The 20646-nt window shown below is 32.3% G+C and overlaps 4 protein-coding genes across 9 annotated transcripts; all 4 read right to left on the minus strand.

Moving 5' to 3' along the window:
- Positions 1-754: 754 nt before the first annotated feature.
- On the minus strand, positions 755-4730 carry LOC111896731 (probable E3 ubiquitin-protein ligase RZFP34). Of its 6 annotated transcripts, none has more exons than XM_042900059.2 (12): positions 4508-4730; positions 2595-2720; positions 2410-2497; positions 2273-2332; positions 2139-2171; positions 1968-2045; positions 1836-1879; positions 1670-1710; positions 1481-1563; positions 1316-1407; positions 1096-1207; positions 755-998 (listed from the first exon to the last, which is right to left on the minus strand). In XM_042900059.2, exons 2-12 carry the CDS (start codon positions 2678-2680, stop codon positions 888-890), a joined length of 828 nt encoding a protein of 275 aa, XP_042755993.1. In that variant the 5' UTR covers positions 2681-2720; positions 4508-4730; the 3' UTR covers positions 755-887. The 6 variants fall into 6 exon arrangements, with proteins under 6 accessions (XP_042755993.1, XP_023748483.1, XP_023748482.1 ...); XM_023892715.3 differs by having other exon boundaries at positions 4495-4730; XM_023892714.2 differs by having other exon boundaries at positions 2595-3014; positions 4508-4729.
- A 2906-nt stretch (positions 4731-7636) lies between these two features.
- On the minus strand, positions 7637-7966 carry LOC128132738 (vacuolar protein sorting-associated protein 28 homolog 2-like). The gene has a single exon (XM_052769664.1). It carries the CDS (start codon positions 7964-7966, stop codon positions 7637-7639), a length of 330 nt encoding a protein of 109 aa, XP_052625624.1.
- A 3653-nt stretch (positions 7967-11619) lies between these two features.
- LOC111896721 (pentatricopeptide repeat-containing protein At5g13770, chloroplastic) lies at positions 11620-13761 on the minus strand. Its single transcript, XM_023892703.3, has one exon. It carries the CDS (start codon positions 13626-13628, stop codon positions 11769-11771), a length of 1860 nt encoding a protein of 619 aa, XP_023748471.1. The 5' UTR covers positions 13629-13761; the 3' UTR covers positions 11620-11768.
- A 3541-nt stretch (positions 13762-17302) lies between these two features.
- On the minus strand, positions 17303-18692 carry LOC111896729 (protein SLOW GREEN 1, chloroplastic). The gene has a single exon (XM_023892711.3). The coding sequence runs from the start codon at positions 18550-18552 to the stop codon at positions 17566-17568; it is 987 nt and encodes a 328-aa protein (XP_023748479.1). The 5' UTR covers positions 18553-18692; the 3' UTR covers positions 17303-17565.
- Between the last annotated feature and the right edge of the window lie 1954 nt (positions 18693-20646).

Below are 20646 nucleotides of genomic sequence, written 5' to 3' on the forward strand. Positions count from 1 at the left end.
CTTTGTTGGGTGACTACCGACTAATCGTATTCCACTTGGAGAATTACAGGTAGGTTAGTTGAGGAGCCTAATTCGCAGTTATAAGGTAAATATAAACCAGTTATAGAAGAACATAAACTTGGTTCTCGTAAAATAGGCACCTTATTTGTGACCAAGCTTTAGCAGATAAAAATGAAATGAGGGGTCGTTATCCTCATTTATTTGTCAATATTTAGATGACGATGACAAAATCACCATAAATGGATATAACACGTGTAAAATAATGTTACACATCTTGTGGTTGGATGCTTATTATATTACCACTAATATGATTTCAGTAAAAAAAAAAAAAAGTATTAAGAGTATGCATTGTATATTTGATAATGTGAAGGTGGGGCTACAACATGGGTATATAAGATTGTATATTTGATATTATGCGTTTGGTACAAGTGCAAGGACCAAAGTGTAAGATGATGGAAGTTAATTAACTGCTTTATTTTATTTAATCAAAGGGGTAAGAAACTTGATTTTGATCTCTTGTTGTTTTGAATGATCTAGAGAACGGGGAGGAAACCATTGAGGTGAATTTTACAATCAATGATGTAGGGGTACACTCCATATTGGAAGTCGCATTGTATGATCAAGGAATTCATACCACGCATTTTAAGGATCAAATTCTACCGCTTTTTAGGTATTATATGATCCACTCTTATTTGGTAGAATTCTCCAATTCTTGATCATGGATGTGATTTGATATTTGGGAAATGAATGGGACTTACCCGTAAATAATGATTTATGAAATGAGGAAGAAAAAGTTACATCGTCCAACTATATATATCACCATATAAACCCTCAACAATGGACAACTAACATCATAACACAACAAAATCCCAACAGAATAGAGAAGCTCAGCCTCCAGTTTGGCGGGTGTTGTAGGATTTGCAATTGGGGCACTTAACAGCCACAACATGAAATGCCACTTTGGAATTGGTCCCACAGTCATTGCATAATATCCATATCTTCAACAAGAAATTAAAAAACAAAATGAATTCTTAGAAGTAGAAAAAAAAAACCAAAACTAAAAAAAGACAAAAAGATGAGATTGCAATGGCATACCAGTTTGTTTTGATAGAATTCAGGCATTGGTGTAGCTGCAACTTCCATGTCAAGTTTTTCCCAAACTTTTGACATATCACAGACCGACTTAAAACATAAAGGGCAAGCATATCTGTTCCAATAACAATAAAAAAAATAAGTATAATTATATATTTATTGACTTGAGTTTTTTGACAAAATGATTTGAAAGTGTGAATTGGTGTGTTTTAGATTGACTCACTGATAGTGTTGCTGCATTTCCTTTAAACAGTTCTTATGAATGGTATGTCCACATGGCATGACTGTCACATCATCTATCGAATCAAACAGAAACTGCAAAGTGAAAATAACCAATATTTAGAAAAACCCCACAAATATTTATGATTTATCCAAGTGTAAAAGGTACCTCAAAGCATACAGGGCAATCATGGTGCATTGCTCCTTCAACACACGGGTGACTGTCTCTCAGAAAATTTGAGTAGCAGCATCCTGAATCACACAAAGTCAAATAAATAAGTTGTTAAAAGTTCCAGATAAATCACTATTTTATTTTGTATGATTTAGAAATTAGAAATAGAGAGAGAAGAGAACTTACGGCATTTGTCACAGTGAAAAAAGTTCTCTCGCCCACCGATTCTGATGTCAAACAGAAATCCATATACAAGTTAGGAGAGACTCATTACATTTTGTTCTCATAATTTTATTTCTCTTATCTTAATATAGTTAATTCAAAGTTTCTTGAAAATAATATTAATTAATACCTGCAAATACCACAACCATCACAATGATATTGTTGCTTGGATACCTGCAAAACAGTGAGCAAGCATTTAGATAATCCTAAATCTAAAAGCATGAAAGATGCCTCATGAAAATAGGAAGTTAGAAGTGCTTACGTCATCATCAAAAAGCTTGCATGCCTTACAAAAGTAATTTCCCATGCATACACCACAGTTGACACACATTTGTCGCACCTGAAAAAAAAAAACCCATCAACACATTTAAGGAAAATGCAAAAAACAAATAAGGAAATTAATAAGAGACAATAAATCAATAACAACAATCACCTCTTGTTCAGTGCCACAAAGGGTGCATATAACCTGAAAGGGATACATACAATCACACAACATCATAGATATTACATACTTGATGAATTTAACAGAAAAAAAAAAAAAGCAACATGATGTGCTTTTGAAGCTACCTGTTGGATCTGATGGCGAGGGATTGTGTGTCTCTCTTTTTGATCAACATTAATGTCATTCTGCACAACAATAAAATATTATTACAGATTTTTATGAAGCTACCAGTTGTGTATTTTGTATTTCAATTTTCACCAACCTTTGCCTCATTATGACAATGGCGACAATCAAATATCTCATTACAACAAGGGGCTCTTATCCTGCAACGTCTACGGTAGTGAGAGCATCTGTAAATGTAAAGACATCATAAGAAGCAGATCATGGACACATGTTACAAAGATATTCAACCACAAATAACAACAAAAAAGGTTCTAGAAGCAATACCCATAATTAAGAACAGGATGATTGCATGAGTTTGGTTCTTTTGCATTGGTGTCTTGGATTGTGGGAAGAGTAGCTTGCACCTCCATGGAGACTCTAATAACAACTACAAGGGTTGAAAGCAAGCACCTGCATTCAGAGACACATTAAGCAAAAAAAATCCCTAATTTTGCACAAGGCAGATCTAGTTGTCCATCATCGGGTAAAATCCCAATGATGATGAGGCTTTCTCTCACACTGCAGCACATCAGTTGAAATCAGCAACAACATAATCCAAGCTGCAACAAATAGGTTATATAACAATATAACTACATTTCAGCAGTGAGAAAGTCCAAGCTTCCAGGAACTGAGGCCACAGCATGGTTTCTTGATTCTTGAAGCCCACATCCATTTAATTAAGATACCACTAAAAGGTGGCATAACCTAAGGTAAAAGCAATAGATCACAAAATCAAGTACGTCCTCAAAAAGAAAAAAGAAAACAAAAAAGACAGGGAGAAAGGACTAGTGATGCACATATCGAGTTAATGGTCCTGCCCATCAAGGACAAGCCTACCTCAACAGCAGTTCTGCACCAAATCTTCTTCAGGAAAAAACCATCACAACTTAAAAGTAATCCCACCCATACTTTAAGGCTTACCAAACATGAAGAACCATTGGCTTTCAAGTCTGACTGGATGGACTGCAACACATGAACTTGACACAGGGAAAGAGGATTTGGGAGGGAATGCTTGAGTTAGTAAATAGAGGGAGCTTTGGAGTCGACATAGATTGTTTTTGTTAATTAACAAATTAGAGAGTCTGAGAAGTAAGAACCTAACTATCACTGCCTAATGACACTTAGCATATCAGATTTCAGCTGCAGGTGGTTCTCACTATGTTAGAAGAGGGAGAAACTGTCTCCATGTTTGTTGAAATGACACACAGATTTATGTCTTCCTACTCCAGTTTTGTTGCAACCTACTTCTATCACACCAATTTCCATAATCTAATCATAACAGGATCTAATCTTCTATCATTAAGTTAGCTATCTCCGCACACCACATCACCAAGCTACTTGAATGCTATTTAGACCCCACCTCACACATCATTCAGTGTGTAGCACAAAAACAGGTCATGTAAAACCTAAGACCCTTTTGGATGACACAATTAAGTAAACAGGAAAAATAATTCTTAGAAACTAAGCTTGCTAACACACAGCTAAATGGCATGCACAAAAGAAGAAAGATAAGTCATCGTATTTATTACAAACTGGGAAGGAGATTCATGCGAATTAGATTCTATGTAGAAAGGCGAAGCCAGAAGCCAGAAATGGATCAGATGTAATCATTGCATAAATTAAGGCCATCACGTTAAGGGTTTCCTTTGCGTTCTGTATGCATTAGCAAGAAAACCAGTAGATGTTGTTCCTGTAGATAGTAAACTAGTACCCTCCGTCTAGAAAAGCTATCCACTTTTTGGACTAAAAATGGAAGACGAGCAACGTAGTTTTACCAAATAAAAAACAGTCGGAAATCCTGGCTAAATGCAGTGACCAAAAGCACACAACTTCAAATCAACTAAAGTCAGATGGAGGACAAATAAACCGATTGAAGAAACACAGGATAATAAGCAGGGAATTACCAGATTAATGACCACGTTCTATATGCTTTACAAAAACAGAACCTAAGTCAGTCACCACTCACCAATACTAATTCAATTCAATCGCGAACAAAATCCACCGAGACACGCAAAAAAAACCTATCAGAAATCAGAATACTAAAGCGTAAAACAATCAGAAGTTCATATTTCACAGACAACAACCACAAGTTAAAACAACCGAAACAGTTCCTGAATTGTCAACAGAAAACAGAGCAAATCCGAATTTGAAAATAATATACTAATTGAAACTCAGGATAACGAACTTTCAATCACTACCGCAGCAGAAAGAAATTCGCGAAACAATTCCTGCTTCCGTTCGACGGCTGCTATCTTCCGTGTAAGAATAGATGGAGAGAAATCGGAAAACTTGAATGATTTGAGGAAATCAAGAAAGTAGAGGGCTTTTATAAGTTGGGGGAGATTTGGTCTCTGGAGACTTCCGAAACGTCCATTACCGCCTCTCGTGATGGGGATTTTATCTTGAATATCGGATTCTATCTTATCGACTCAAAATATCTTCAACAGCTTTTTCCAAATTCTGTATAAAGTATAGTTAAAGCTGGGTTAATAGCATCCAGCTACCTAACATGGATTTTATAATCGTTTATATATATATATTTTTTATAGAATAATAAGTTAATATAAGAAATAAATTATTATTTCTTAGATAAAAATAAAATTAAAAAAATATTTTATATTTCATTACTTAAATAAATTAATTGATATTTAATTTAATGATATATGTCCAAATGATTATTTGGCAATTGGCATCACAACTAGTCTTGCAACATTTTACAACCAGTGCTTAGTTAGTCGGCAAGTTGAACGCCTTGCAAATATGGGTGTGAACCTGGCTTACAATCATAAATATTATTTCTAAAGTTAATTAATCAAAAATAATGAGTAATAACCGATTACCATAACATATATACCTCTAGACTCAAACACTTGTCATTCGTTACTTTGTCTTTATAACCTAAGTAAATACATCCAAAATAACAAGAATGTTTACAATAAAAATCATATATGATGATGGAAGCCTCAAATATTTGAGAGCTAGTCTGGATCGCAAACATTACAAAAGCAACGCAAGGTTAAGATTTGGCAGTGACCACCACCCGGAGCACCCTCAGCCTTGCATATGATATCACAATTTCTGCTGTAGAAACATAACCCTTTGTAGGTTTTGCTCGAATATCTGCATGATTTTGTCTCCACTCCCATACTTGAACTCATCTCTGCCATATTTAGTAAATACACATAATTAACCAACATAGTATTGGAACTTTGCTGTTTTTGAATCCTTTTGAAAAAAAAACAAGTGATGGTTTACCACAAAAATATTAAATAAAACAACCATTCAATAACTATGTGTGAGAGAGAGAGAGAGAGACCTGAAATTATGAGCATTGCCAGTAAAGAGAGGTAGGCTAGATTACAATGTACAGATCGCTCCATCCCAATTGAACAAGGTTGGGATATATCATGTAATTAAGCCTTAGAGGCAAATGAGAATTTCTTCATGGAAAACGGCTAACTCTGCATTATGTAACTACTCCAAACCATGCATGCATATAGAATGATAGGCTTCACGTAGTAAACATTTACTAACTTCCTCTATTTTCTTACTGAATCTTGGCTTCCAATAAATCATCTGTCAATGTTCATCGACAATAAAATGACTAAATTAAAGAATAACCCCAACATGCTTATATATTAATTAATTACTATATTAGTGTCTGTTAACTAACTAAAATTTATTTTAAATGTGTGTCGGTGTGTGTCTAGACTTTAATATAACACTTTTATATATATATATATATATATATATATATATATATATATATATATATATATATATATATATATATAGTACGTACTTGATTAATGTGAACGAAATAGATTTCAATCTAATACTAGTATCTATTAATATTATATGAGAAATTAAAGATCCTTCTGCTTTTATTCTTATAAATCATCCTATCTAATTAAACGATGACATGTGTTATATTAGTATATTAAAATATCATTAAATAAACATTAAATGTTACATATGTTCATGTCACTATTTCATTGGGTAGGAAGATGTTTAGGATCAAAAAGTATGAAGATATTTAATTTTTCCTATTATATTCTAGTGAATCACATATTTTTATGAAGAAACGAAGAAAATGGTAAAAACGGAGTTTAAATTGTTTTGATGACAATGAAAAATAAAAGTAGAAAATCAAATTTTGTTTCTGAATTTTATTTAATGCATGAAATTGTATATACGTTTGAATGTTTAAAAATAGAAATTTAGAATGCATAAATTCATAATTTTTAACTTATCGAGTATTGACAATTAGGGGTGTGCAAAAAAAACCGAAATCAAACCAAAAACCAAAAACCAAAACCGAAAAAACCAATCCATTTAAAAAACCGATGGTTTGATTTTTGTTTTTATAAAAAATGATTTTATAGGTTCAGTTTGGTTTTTCTACATCTAGAAACCGAAAAAAACCGAACCGAACCAAAATACAAAAAATGATGTCGATTTATATATAAGTATCACACCTTTAATAAAATAATTCATAAAATAATAAAAACTAATATTCTATGGTGTAGGTGAAACGCATATGTAATAGGAGATATTAGAGAGTTAAAAGTCTAAAAATATTCAAATCATATACATCTCGCATTGATTCTAAGATTCAAAAGTGAAGATTTTTTGGTACTATAAAAATGAAGGAAAATAATTAATCCAACAATCTTACAATAATTATTTGTAAATGAAAATGCACATACAAAAATAGGCATCATCTTTTTTTATTTCACAATAATTTCCATTTTGTTTAATTGGATGAGACATATTGCATATTTGTATTGGAGTATATTAAATAAATATGAGCTTTTAAAATTTAACTAGATGTGAATCATGCGAACCCGTTGGTGACGAGTCATTTTATTTTTTCTTCTTTCAGGTTGTATATCTAATTCGAAGTGAAAAAAAGCAAAGTTAATTAGGATTCATTAAGAAATTTATAATTTTTTTTGAAATGAAAAAAAACTAAAAAAATTCATATACGACATACCTCTTTACTACTACGTCCATGAAGGACTACTGCAGGAAATCGGGTGAAGAAGTCGCCGACTTTTGTCATTCTGTCTTAATGACTTCAAATTAAAAGGGCAAATTGCAAGGAATATCAATTGACTACTCTTTTTATCAATATAGGCAATGTACTTATATTTTATACCCATAATAGCAATGTACTTTATTTTTTACTCATGGGTAAAAAAGAACGTACATTGGTAAAAAGAGTGAAGTACACTGGTAATTCCTGCAATTTCATTTTTCAAACCACCAAATAGATTATAGAATAATAAAAAACCAAGGATTTTAGAAAATTACAAGAGTGAAAATCATGTCCCATCAGTAGGCAATGCATCCATAAAAGAATTATAGGAAGACTCCAAATGAAAATGCAGTTGCCTGGACTGCTGTTCAGTCAACTCATCAGCCGCCCCCATTTTCGCCAACCTCCCAATCCACTCCTTCATCTTGACCTTCCCTTCAAAATCCGGGGGGAAAATCGACAATTTGTTCAACGACCCCGACAAATCAGAAAGCAAAGGAAAAACTTGATCAACAGCCACCATATTCAACTTAAAAGAATCCATCACCGTGATAAAATTCTGCACACATTCCGCCACAAAATAACAGAATCTGTAGTTAGAAATTTCACACGTCATATTCTCTCAGGATTGGCTTACTTACACAGCAAGAAAACAGTTCACAGGTGATTATTATTATTGATATTGATTTATGATTTATTTCTCTTCGCATACATATTGATAATTACAGCTATAAGTAGATGATATATCTCTATTATATTTATAGGGATATTAAAGGAGCAAATTTGCTCGTTGATGCATCCGGGGTAGTGAAGGTAGCAGACTTTGGATTAGCAAAACATGTGAGTTGAAAAATAATTTCTATTATATATTTATCAATTATCAATATTATATTAATTAATAATAAAGGAAAGGAAAAAAGTGTTCTATGTGTATCCTGCAGACAGTTTGGCTTATTTACTCTAAAAAAAACAAAACAGAAAAACAACATTAACAATCAAAATAAAAGAGTAAATGTAATTTAAATAAAAAAAGTAACATTAATTCATATTAGGGACAATTCTGTCATTTTATTTTGTACAATACAATAGATCGATACACGAAGAAAGATTAGAAGTATAAAGATGAGAAAATATTTTATTTATCATGTTCCATATACTCGCATGTACAAAAGTATCCATATCATTTCATAGAAAAATAAAATTATGAATAAGTTGAGATAAAATAATCCACAACACTCTACATAAGATATCGACATACCATCTCTAGGCATATTTATCTCAATGGAAGTTGAAGCAAAAGACACTTTGCATGGATAATTAATTCCTTATGCGACAAACATCAGACCAAAACAAATGAAAAAAAATGACATTAACCCGATTAAAAAATATATAAATATATTGTGTTGCTTACACAAAAGTATCATTTGATGTCTTTTCAAAGCTTCAATTTCTTCTCATTCGTTTCCTATAACCATTCAAACTAATTTGTTAGATTCACGGATAAGACAATCTATAACAAACCTGATTAATACTAAAAAGCACACGACTTTTATTTTTTTAAAAAAAAACTAAAGTGCATTGTCGTTTTTGGTAAAAAAAAAATGTTGTGATAGCCAAAAAAAAGATTATGAGCTACGTTTTTTTACTATGACAAAAATACAAACCAAAAAAACAAAGTGAAAGCCAAAACAGTGCAAAAAAAAAAAACTTTAAATGACCAAGGGCATAATGTTCAACAAATGGCCTGTGTTACCATATAATTAGTATAATCACATAGTCAAATTTCCTTCCTACATTCATCGCTGTTTTTAATTGAAAATTATAATTGGTAATTGAAAAATGGAAATCCGAGTCGTAGGTGTAGAAGGAAAAAAATTCCAAAAATATATTATAACCTTCTATTTTGGACCAAAATACCCTCCTTTTGTTACTTTTCTTATATTAAATCCCACTTGAAATTTGACATTTTTTTAATTAGATTCATGATGTTGTTGAAGGAATTAACTTACTATGTGTTATTGTTAGTGAGATTAATTAATTTTGGAAGAAAAGAAAACACACCGTAGGGATCATGTCTTCGCTATATCCACCAGTCTATGAACATTCATAAAATCAAGAAAAGATTAACAAAGAATTCGAATTGAGATACGATTATAACGAATATGGAAGTGGTTTAGTGTTTACTTACAACAACAACGTTTACGAGGGAAGTTTTTCCTGTGTTGCGTTCTGGAGCCCTATCAAAGAGAGCTCCATTTCCTGCTTGAAGAAGAGGTTGTAAAATATGATATCAAGATCAGCTCATGCAGGGTTAATTCATAAACAGATCGACGAAATTTTCAATTCAAGGATGAAGTTCATAGAGAAATACGAAACCCTAACAGGAAAAAGACGAAGGCAAACAAACAAAATTTCCATTATTAATTCGAATTTCCGGTTGAGTGAAGAAGAAGATAATTCAAAGGAAAAACGAAAAGAGGATGCGATTTATTCAAGCAGATCGATCACTCTCTTTTACTCTCTGACCTTCGAAATTATTTGGTTTCTTTTGGGGATAACTTTCCTTCTGTTTTCTTCCTTCTCTCTCTTCTACATTAAATTTCTAACAACAGAAAAGCGTAATCAATGGTGAATTAAATTGTTGATTGCCACAAAAACACAATAATTGATTGGGATTGGGATTGGGATTTCTTGAATTTAGAAGGTCACCTGAGATTAAGCAACTCAGCTTCGTGGTGTAAATCTTAAATAGACGTTCAAACTTTAGTAGGAGTGGAGTTGAGTCGGCGATGATTGACGGCACCGTCGTATACGACGGACGATTGGTGGGTGGTGGTTGATTTATCGACATTTTTGGTTCATAGATGCACGTTTGCCGGTGCAAATTGTTTTCACAAACAAATTTCATCATCGCCTTCATCTTTGTAAATAACAATCAAAATCGGAACCCATGAAAGCAATTATCTACCGTTGGTGTAAGCGGAGGTGAAGTAGCAGAGCCAAAAAGAAAGGAGAGCAGGGTAGGTGGTGGAGAAGATAAAGCTGACCTAATTTTGAAGGCGGTCTGAATAAAAAAATATAACCTTTTAAAACAAATTCGTCTGTGGCCAAAGTAGGAAAGGAAAGAAAAAATATGGCGGAAATGAGAAACGCGAAACTTTCATGTTCATCGTGTTTTTAAGGATTAATAGTATATAGAAATAGAATGACCAAGTCTAATAAAATATTAATTAAAAAACCGAAATATAAAACCAAAAAACAACGGAGTAGTTTTTCCAAAACAAAAAGTGAAAAAACCGAACTTTTTGGTTATAAAAGCGAACCAAATTGAACCATGCTAACGCAATCAAGTTTCCTTTATATTAAATTGTTTTTATGATTTAGGCTTTTGCCGCATAACATACACATAGCAATAGCATTGTGAATAATATGGATCACCCGTTTGGGACAAGATCATATCTTATGGCATCCAACGGTCGAACCCAAACACGGCCAACTTTCCTATATTTACGATATTTTCCTAACCTTTAACTTCTTTTACGAATTTGGTCAAAAACTATAATAATAGTCCAACTTTTTTCCTTTTAACCTAACGTTTAATTATTTTTATGGATTTAGTTCAGATTTTTTTTATTTGTTAAAATTTAAAAAAAAATTATAATTTTCTTCAGTTTTTTTACAACCTTTTTCTTTATACTTGCATTCTTTTACAATTTCTTTATATGTGTGTCTATTGATTTTACTTCCTTTTAATTTTATAAACAGATGGCTACTAATTTCAATAAGTTTCTGGTAGATGTGAAAAAATGAATTTAATAAGTAAATTTTCGGTCGTCAGTGAATATATATAGTTATAGGGTGAGGTTCAATAGAATAACCATAATTAACCAAGGAACCAATCTTTTTTCAACTTTTAGAACTTGTTTTTATCAAAAAAAACTAAAAATACAGAAATTTATAACTTTTTATCCTTTTCCAATTATATAAAATTCGATTTTTTTTTAACGTCAAATTCACAATGTGAATCTTTGAAAATTCACAACGTGAATCCGAAAAATATTTTTCACATTCACAATCTTAATATATGAATTTAAATATTTTTAGATTTTTTTTTCGATAAAAAATAAGCTCTAGAAATTGAAAAAAAAAATGATTCTTTGAAGAACCAATGATTATGGTTCTCTATTGAACTTTTCCCTATAGTTATATATGCATTTTTGTATTTGTTGAGGCAGCTACAAATTTTGTTACTCAAATTATATTTGAGGGTTTGGACGAAAATTGTTTTAATTACATTCAAACTAATAACATTTAAATTAAAGTTATAATAAAAAAAATTATTAATTTGTCCACTATCATATATGTTCATATCTATATAATGTAGGAGGACGAACACTTTGCTACATGTAGTTTCATCCTCATGGACCAAAGCTTTCTTCCAACCATTTCCCCTGAATTTGCACACCCGCATCCCGTAAAGCATGCAATGAAGATCGATAAAGCCTTGCATCTAACTTTGTACCTTCCATTTTCATATCCTGCAAAAGCTTCACAACTTCATCCACTCTGCTCATCTTCGAATACACCCCCACCATAATCCCACCCATTGCCCTATCAATCCCACCACCATTAAGCCTATACTCATTGTAATACTTGATACATCTCTCAAACTCCTTCGCCTTACTATACGCACTTATAACACTCGTATAACTCACTTTATCCGGCATAACTTTCCTTCTTTTCATCTCTTTCCATATCTTCTCTACTTGCCTTAAATTCAACACTTTCCCATGCATATCAAGGAGAGAATTGTAAATCCACACGTTTGGCTCGACACCTTTTTCTTTCATTTTAGCAACAAGTCTCATCGCGTCTCGGATCCTGTTGGTTTTCCCGTACATTGCAATCATGCTAGAGTATGCCACCACACATTTATCGAACCCCTTTTTGTCCATTTCCGAAAATACCCCTTCGGCTTTTTCATAGAAACCTATGCGACAGTATATGTTCAAGATTGAAGCGTAGGTCACTTGCCCTGGTTCGTGCCCCTCCGAGACTAAATCTTGATACACTTTAATGGCAGAATTTGGTCCTTTTTTCTTGGAGAACCCATTCACAATGGCACAAAAGATACAATCGGAAACTCTAAGGTTCATTTTTTTCATAGATGAAACGATGTCGAGAGTTTTTTCCATTGAATCGGGTAGTTCAATGTACATCAACACAAGTTTTAAGAACACCGAAGGGTCTCTTAACATCTTTTTGGCCTCGGCTTCCTGTAGAAGCTCTTCTGCTGTTTTCACTTCTTGAATGCTTACAAATGAAGAGATTAACGAGGAGTAAAAAGATGGGTCCTCTGGGAAACCCTTTTTCGTCATTTCTCTGAAGAAATCTAGAGCTTCGAAGGGTTTTCCTAATCGGCCTAAAGATTCGCATAACACTCTGTAAATTTGAGTGCAAAAAGATGTCTGTTCGATTTCACTGGATTCGAATTCTTTAAACAATGACAAGACGGTCTCGTTCTTTCCCATTTTAAGATAAGCTTCCATTGCATGGCTGTAACTTTCTGCATCTAATTTGATACTCGAAGATTTCATTATTTCGAAGACGTTAACAGCGCTACTGTACATATGAAGCTTGTTGTAGGCTTTCATGGCGGAATTAAAGCTTACGCCGGCAACTTCTTTCTCGGATTGCAGAATTTGAAGCAAATTATTTGCAAGTTTAAATCTTCTATTTCTAATGCAACTACTGACTAATCTGGAACAGTTTGAAGCATCTGGGTAGACATTAAATTTCCTAAAATCTTCAGAAATTGACCACACCAAATTCCAGTTGTTCAAACGCATTGAGTACCTGATGAGATGATGCAAAGTTGACCTTTGGGGTACAAAATCGGGATTTCTCTTAGCTTTCTGATAACATTCAAAACCCCGTTCTTCAGTTTTTGAATCCTTTAACAGATTGCGGATCAAGAGGTTAAGATCGTCCAAATCGGGTACAGAAGAATTTTGAGAATCCTGGAGTTTCAGGTCCAGTTCAAGCAGGGGGGAATCAGCGGAGTTATCTTCTAAGATGGGTGGTGGAAAATTGCTGCTGGAGGAATTGAGGATCAAGATTCTTGAGGAAGATGAAGAGAGAGGAAAGAGAAAGAGAAGAATTGGTGAGGTTTTTGAAGGATTGAAGTTGAGTTTTTTGGGGGTTTTGTTGATGCAGGCTAATCCGGAAGCCTGAAGAAGAGGTGGAAATAGCCATTGCTGTTGGAGGGGATAAGGCATGGAAATGAAATGGAAGGAGGAAGAAGAAGAAGAAAAAGAAAGGAGTGCGTGTTTATATATACCTTTACATTATCATCCTTGTTGGATTTTTCTTTAGTAATTTAACACTCACTAACAAAAAGTAGCTGGTTGGTTATGCACCACTGCCATGGACATCATCTCTTCTAAAAGGGTGTTTGCTTATCTATTTCAAAGCCAAAAATCCTTTTTATAAAAGTTATAAATTTTTTTTTTTTTTTAAGTTATAAAAAGTAGGATTTTGACTTTTCAAAAAGTTCTTTTTTCTTGTCTTACAAACTTCAAAAGTAGTTTTCAAAACTAATTTTGCCAAATATTTTGCTTTTTTTTTTCTTCTCTAAAAAAAAATTTTGACTGTAAAAAGCTAAGCCAAACACCCCCTAAATATACTAAAGATGTGTTTGACTTTTTAAATTATCAATTTGATAATTAAAATGTTTGCTTAAGCTAATATTTTAATTAGCTAAAGTTAACTTTATAAACTAAAAGATAAATTTTCAATTACAACGTCAAACACATTTTAATATATATTACAAACATGGTTGGATTTATTTAAAATCACTATGATATTTTTTTATAATTAATTAAATTACAAAATGGTCGATTTGGTTTGGCCAAATTTGCAATTTAGTTCAACCTAAAAAAAAGTTTGATAGATTGTGTATCCGTGGTTTCATTTCTTTCATATAGATCCCTTCACCGTTAAATCTAACTAGTTGGTAATTATATTTTTAATTTTATCCTCAAATCAAATCAATGAAAACTATAACTAAAGAGACCAAATAGCAAAAACTCGTACAAAGACCAAATTAATAAAAAGGGCTAACCTGATATATTTTCCTCCTACTGGTCGTTACCGATGAACCCCCACCCCCCAAATTTTCCAATCCCCACGACTCTTGTTTCTTTGCCTCGATCACCATCGGCAACAAAGAACTCAATGGACTAGGTACTATTACTCCTACCCCATTATCGCCATATCGTCCATCGCTACCGGCTCAAAGCCTTTGTGGTTTGTAATCATAGTACTAGCGAGTGCATTATGATTACTAGTAAATTCAATTTAATTTCGTAGATGTAACAGTTCCTCTTCTAACATGTTTTTTAGAGTCTTTTGCAAATATAACTTCATCAACTATTAGTGATCATATATTTCTTAAATGTTGTTACTAAATAAATATCTAGTTATATATTAAATATAAAATATTTTTAAGCAAAATGTTACTCTTGGTAAAAATTATCTAAATGGTTATATCTCTTGCTACCAAAATGTTTATAGTCTAATGGTATCAAGTGTTGCATCCATATTCAAGGTCGACGTTCAAATCTCGTTTGAGACGTATGTGGAATTAAGAGTAGCTTAGAAATATATTAGGTTTATCGGTTAAAAAAAGGGATATATACAGTAAAGTCTCAATATTTTTATCGATTTGACAAGAAAGTCCTAAACTTTATTTTTTTGACAGTAAAGTCCAAATTACTGGCAGTTTTTGACACTTTTACCCTTTTTCCCCGGTTAGCCGGTAATTAGGACTTTTTTGTCAACAAAATAAAGTTTAGGACTTTTTTGTCAAATCGTCAATTAGGACTTTACTGTCAAAAAAATAAATTTTAGGACTTTTTTGTCAAATCGTTCAAAATATTGGGACTTTAGTGAATATATAATTTTTTTTGTTAGAAATTTAATGGTATGATACTTTTTAAGCATAAGAGTTATTGAAACCTTCTCTAATCAACTAGATCCTATTGAAATCCTTTACGTTTGCTTCTTGTTAAATCGTTTTTTTAATCTCAACGAACCGACATTGAAAAAATTTGAGATAATCAAGAAAGAAAGAAAGAACCAGGGTTGTGTTGGCTTTTTGCAGTTTCAAAAATAGAGAAATTAGAAACCTAAAAAAACGAAATTGCCCTAGCTTTATACAAACACAAACAATACATGCCTCGTCAAAAGGGTGTGAATGTGGAGAAGGGAAAGAAGGGCAATTTCGTTTTTTTCGGTTTCTTATTTCTCCATTTTTGAGACTGCAAAAAGCCAACACAACCCTGGTTCTTTCTTTCTTTCTTGATTATCTCAATTTTTTTCAATGTCGGTTTGTTAAGATTAAAAAACGATTTAACAAGAAGCAAACGTAAAGGATTTCAATAAGATCTAGCTGATTAGAGAATGTTTCAATAACTCTTATGCTTAAAGAGTATCATACCATTAAATTTCTAACAAAAAAAATTATATATTCACTAAAGTCCCAATATTTTGAACGATTTGACAAAAAAGTTCTAAAGTTTATTTTTTTGACAGTAAAGTCCTAATTGACGATTTGACAAGAAAGTCCTAAACTTTATTTTGTTGACAAAAAAGTCCTAATTACCGGCTAACCGGGGAAAAAGGGTAAAAATGTCAAAAACTGCCGGTAATTTGGACTTTACTGTCAAAAAAATAAAGTTTAGGACTTTCTTGTCAAATCGATGAAAATATTGGGACTTTAATGTATATATCCCTTAAAAAAACTATATATCTAGCTATTTCTTTTCGAAATTCCGAAGATTCATTAGGATTGAATGCCAAATTCTAAATGGTGGAGAACTTATTGAGACGTTGCCACAACAATATACATTCATCTTTAGTCTTTGCACTTTCTTACGTTCCACTATTGGTTTGCGCTTCAAATCCCTTGGTAGCATATTTCATCCAAGTATGCATTGTCAATGATAATTTTTTAGCTTAAATAAAAAAAAATCAGGTCCTGAACAAAAAGGTTAGAATCCACGATTGGTCATATACCATTATAAACCCAAGTTTTGTGTTCTTCGTGTATAGGAGGAGCTTGGTTTATTTACCTTTGTCTGCCTTATCGGACTAGTTATGTTGTGTTCTACAATATATCTCACCATAAGGCCTTATGTGCAACAAGTGACCATGACTCATGTGTTGAGATTTTATATCAGATTAGTCTTCAAAATGTGTCATGAGCTAGATTTGTCGGCCTCTCTCAAGTTTGACCTTATTTGCAGTTTTTAGGTAAATTTCTTTCTATAAATAGTTTTCCTATGAATTATTGTAACCTAAGCCAAATAGAAAGGTGTAATTCAACAATATCAATAAAATCCTCTCTCGTTTGCCCTTGGAAATAGTTAGATTTCATAAATCTAGTGAAATCGTGTTCTTTTATTTTTCTACGCGTTCTATACTTGTGGTGTGCTTGTGTTTTAATATTTGCATTATTTTTCATTGATATAGCGAGTAATTACAAAAAAATCACATGACAATTCTTTTTTTTGTGATTTACAATGACCTTGCTTTTCTTTTGTTAGAAGAACGACAGATCAATAGATCCATCACTTGTAACCAATGAACTCTTCCTCATAAATATTAATTAATTACTTAGGAGTTCAATTTCTTCCAACAAACGATGGGTACCTAAATCATGCTCTTTATCAAGTGAATGAACATATCCAAGATCCCACCATAACATTTTCAAGATTAAAAAAAATAAGGGCCAGAATTTTCCATCTAATTTTTAACTAACTGAAAGCTTTCATCTCAAGAAGCAGTGAAAGTGAACACGAGAGGAAGCTTAGCTAGATATATGTAATATATATAGACAGAAGATGCCCAAATGTCCCAAAACTAAAGATTCACTTTTGGAATTCAAAAATATTGTAAACATTAGTTGTTTCTTATTCGAACAGATACTTGAAACAATCAAATTGAAACAACTTATACATCAACCATAAAAAATCAAATTGAAACAACTTATACATCAACCATAAAAGGGCACCATAAAGTTCATACTGAAACCATCAAAAACCGTATTATCATGTTTATTTTGCAGTAAATCAATAACATACCGCCTGCTAAATTGGTTAGGATCAAAGCATATCGTCTCTCTGTTTCAAACTCTTGGAAAATACCCATGAATCAATTCTGGTCATCAGTCCCAAAAAGCTTCATTCTTGACAATGGTGATCGAATGTATCCTTCCACCTCAAATTTCTTGGGTGAAAGCTCACGATACTTGGCAAACTGAACTTTAGCTTCATCGTTCTTGTCCATCAAACTATATATCATTCCTTTACAAAAGTATGGTCGAAAATCATTTGGGTCTTCACTAAGAAGCTCATCATAGCTCCTCAATGCTTCCTCAATGTTTTTCTGCAAAAACTGAACTTGAGCTATGATCAAGCGTACATCTCTTGCTTCTTTCTCCTTATTTTCCTCCTCTGCAATCTCCAAAGCTTTTTCTAATCTCTTGATCACTGCATCACCCTCTCCACAACTGTCCATCAATAATGCGTTCTCAAATAATGCTTCGAAAGAAAGTGGATTTTGGGTCAAAATTTCTTCCAATGCAGCTCGAGCAGGTTCCACCTCGCCCATTTCATTCAACAATCTCGCCATCAGGAATTTCCAGTCGATGTTTTCGGGTTGGGCAGAAACGAGCTTTTTCAAGATTTTTAAGCTCTCTTCATCCTCCCCTGCTTCTAATTTCTGTTCGAGTAAAGTTTTCATGGCGGAAATCGCTTCGGAGTTCGACTCCAGAAACTCCGGTAAAAGGTTTTCTTGACTTTCTTCAGGTGTTGCGGGTTCTGTTGTTACGACACTCTGGGTACTGGGTTCGGCCATGGCGGGGTATTGTTGAAATTTAGAGATAACGACAGCGGCAGTGGCGGAGAATACGATGGCGCGAGCGGCGAGCTTGAGGCTTTGTATGAAGGGGTTATTTGTGGGTTTAGTGGCATCGGAAGCGGCGGCGGAGGCCTTGATTTTAACTGCGGATTGTCTAAATTGTTTTGATAGGGGAAAAGAGGGGTTTGAGTTGATAAGGTTTAAACTGGATGGATTAAAAAATGGATTTTTTCGGTGATGGAACGATGATTGTAATCTAGTTGAGAGAGCAGACTCCATTGTTGCAGCTTGGAGCTTTTTCCGTGACTTCTAGGGTTTTGATAAGGGTTTGGATTGAGAGAGAAGACGGGAAAATGGAAATTTGACCAGAAAGCAAAACGTATAGTCAAAACCAAGATACAATTATCTCCCCTTGTTTCGATTTAAATTAGCGGAGATGGTACCCAACCACTTATAACTTTTTCCGGAAAAGTTAACAAACCTTAAATGATTTTTTTGGAAAAATCTTACAAAAATTTAATCATTGTTGTTATTATTATTATTATTATTACAAGGTATAAGACCCATGACCCATGTACTGGGTTAATTTGAAAAAATTAAATATAAAAGTTTAAATGTTTAAAAAATTTATATTTATAAGAAAATAAGAAAAATAATGAATTATTTAAATTGATTTTTTTTATCTTTTAAATTTAAATAAATAAACAAAATAAACTAATAAGTTTTAATTTAGGAATTTTGAAATAAGAATGTAAGTCTATTAATGAAATTTATATTTATTTATTAATACATTTATTGTAATTATTGCATTAAATTATTCTATGAAATTTATTAAAATAGAAAACCTCATAAAATGACATGTAGAAAAGAAATTAATTCAAAATAGCCACAAAATGACATTTGGCAAATTGAATGAAAGTGTGACATGTGGCAAAAAAAACTTTCATTGATTAAAGTAGATTATTGTTATTATTATTATTATTATTATTATTATTATTATTATTATTATTATTATTCTTTTACATCAGTGATTTATCAAGGGAAAAAAAAGTAAAGAAGATATTAGGTGAAGGGTAGGGGTCAGCATCCGACTTTTGGACTAGACCGATTTTTAGACCAGACCGATATTATGGATGGTGAATCAGACCGGGTGAGACTTATTGGGTCCACGTCCAAGTCTGGTTTTTCTATTTCTTGGACACGGTTAGACCGATACAACTTTACATGCTTACAATACAAGGCGTTAAAACACACTTTTGGGTTTAATACAACCCGTAAAAATAAATATGCTGTTAGGTTTGATACGTTACAACTCATTAAAATGAATATGTCTTTGAGTTTGATACGGACCAACTCGTAAAAATACATATGTTTCTGTTTCTTGTACCCGTTTGATCGGTCAAACTTTGATTGTTTATATCATTTGTTTGAACATTGAATCAAATAAGTTCATGAGTTTATCATATTTCATGCATAACTAATCTAACTTTATCTATAATATTATAACTTGTAAAATTAATTTTCCAAACAAAATCACCTAACTTATAAATTAAGCTCACCAAATCTAACATTGACATCTTCTCTATATCATTGTCGTCTAAATCTAACATGTTTAAAGGTTTTGTGAACTCTACATAAACACAAAATGAAAATGGTGTTAGTATTTAATAGAAAGTAATAACTGAAAAGCTAAAATCTTTTAGTTTTGATATCCCAACTTTGAAGGATTGTAACTCATTGAATATAACACCAAAAATTACAAAATTATAGTCTAAATTCATTTACAAACTTTGAATTACATGTTGGAAAAAATCGCATGTCAATCTGACTTGAAAACGACTGAGATATGTTTGTTTAAAAAATTTCATAGAATACAAAATTTAAATTTCTTGCTGAAAAGCTGAAATATTACAACTTTGATATTCAAACTTTGAAAGATTGTAACTCATTGAATATAATACCAAAAACAACAAAATTATAGTCTAAATTTGTTTAGAAACTCTAAATTACATGTTGGAAAAACACGCATGTCAATCCGACATGAAACGACTGAGATATGTTTGTTTAAAAAATTTCATATAATACAAAATTTAAATTTTTTGCTGAAAAACTGAAATATTACAGCTTTGATATCCAAACTTTGAAATATTGTAACTCATTGAATATAACACCAAAAACAACAAAAATATAGTCTAAATTACACAATGGAAAAAATCGCATGTCAATCCGACTTAAAATAAATACGATATGCTTGTTTAAAGAATTTCACATAATACAAAAGTTTAAATTTCTTGTTGAAAAGTTGAAATATTTCAAGAATTGTAATTCATTGAATATAACACCAAAAACACCAAAATTATATTTTAAAATCAT

This window comes from Lactuca sativa, chromosome 3, assembly GCF_002870075.4.
Source record: "Lactuca sativa cultivar Salinas chromosome 3, Lsat_Salinas_v11, whole genome shotgun sequence".
NCBI classification, from domain to species: Eukaryota; Viridiplantae; Streptophyta; class Magnoliopsida; order Asterales; family Asteraceae; genus Lactuca; species Lactuca sativa.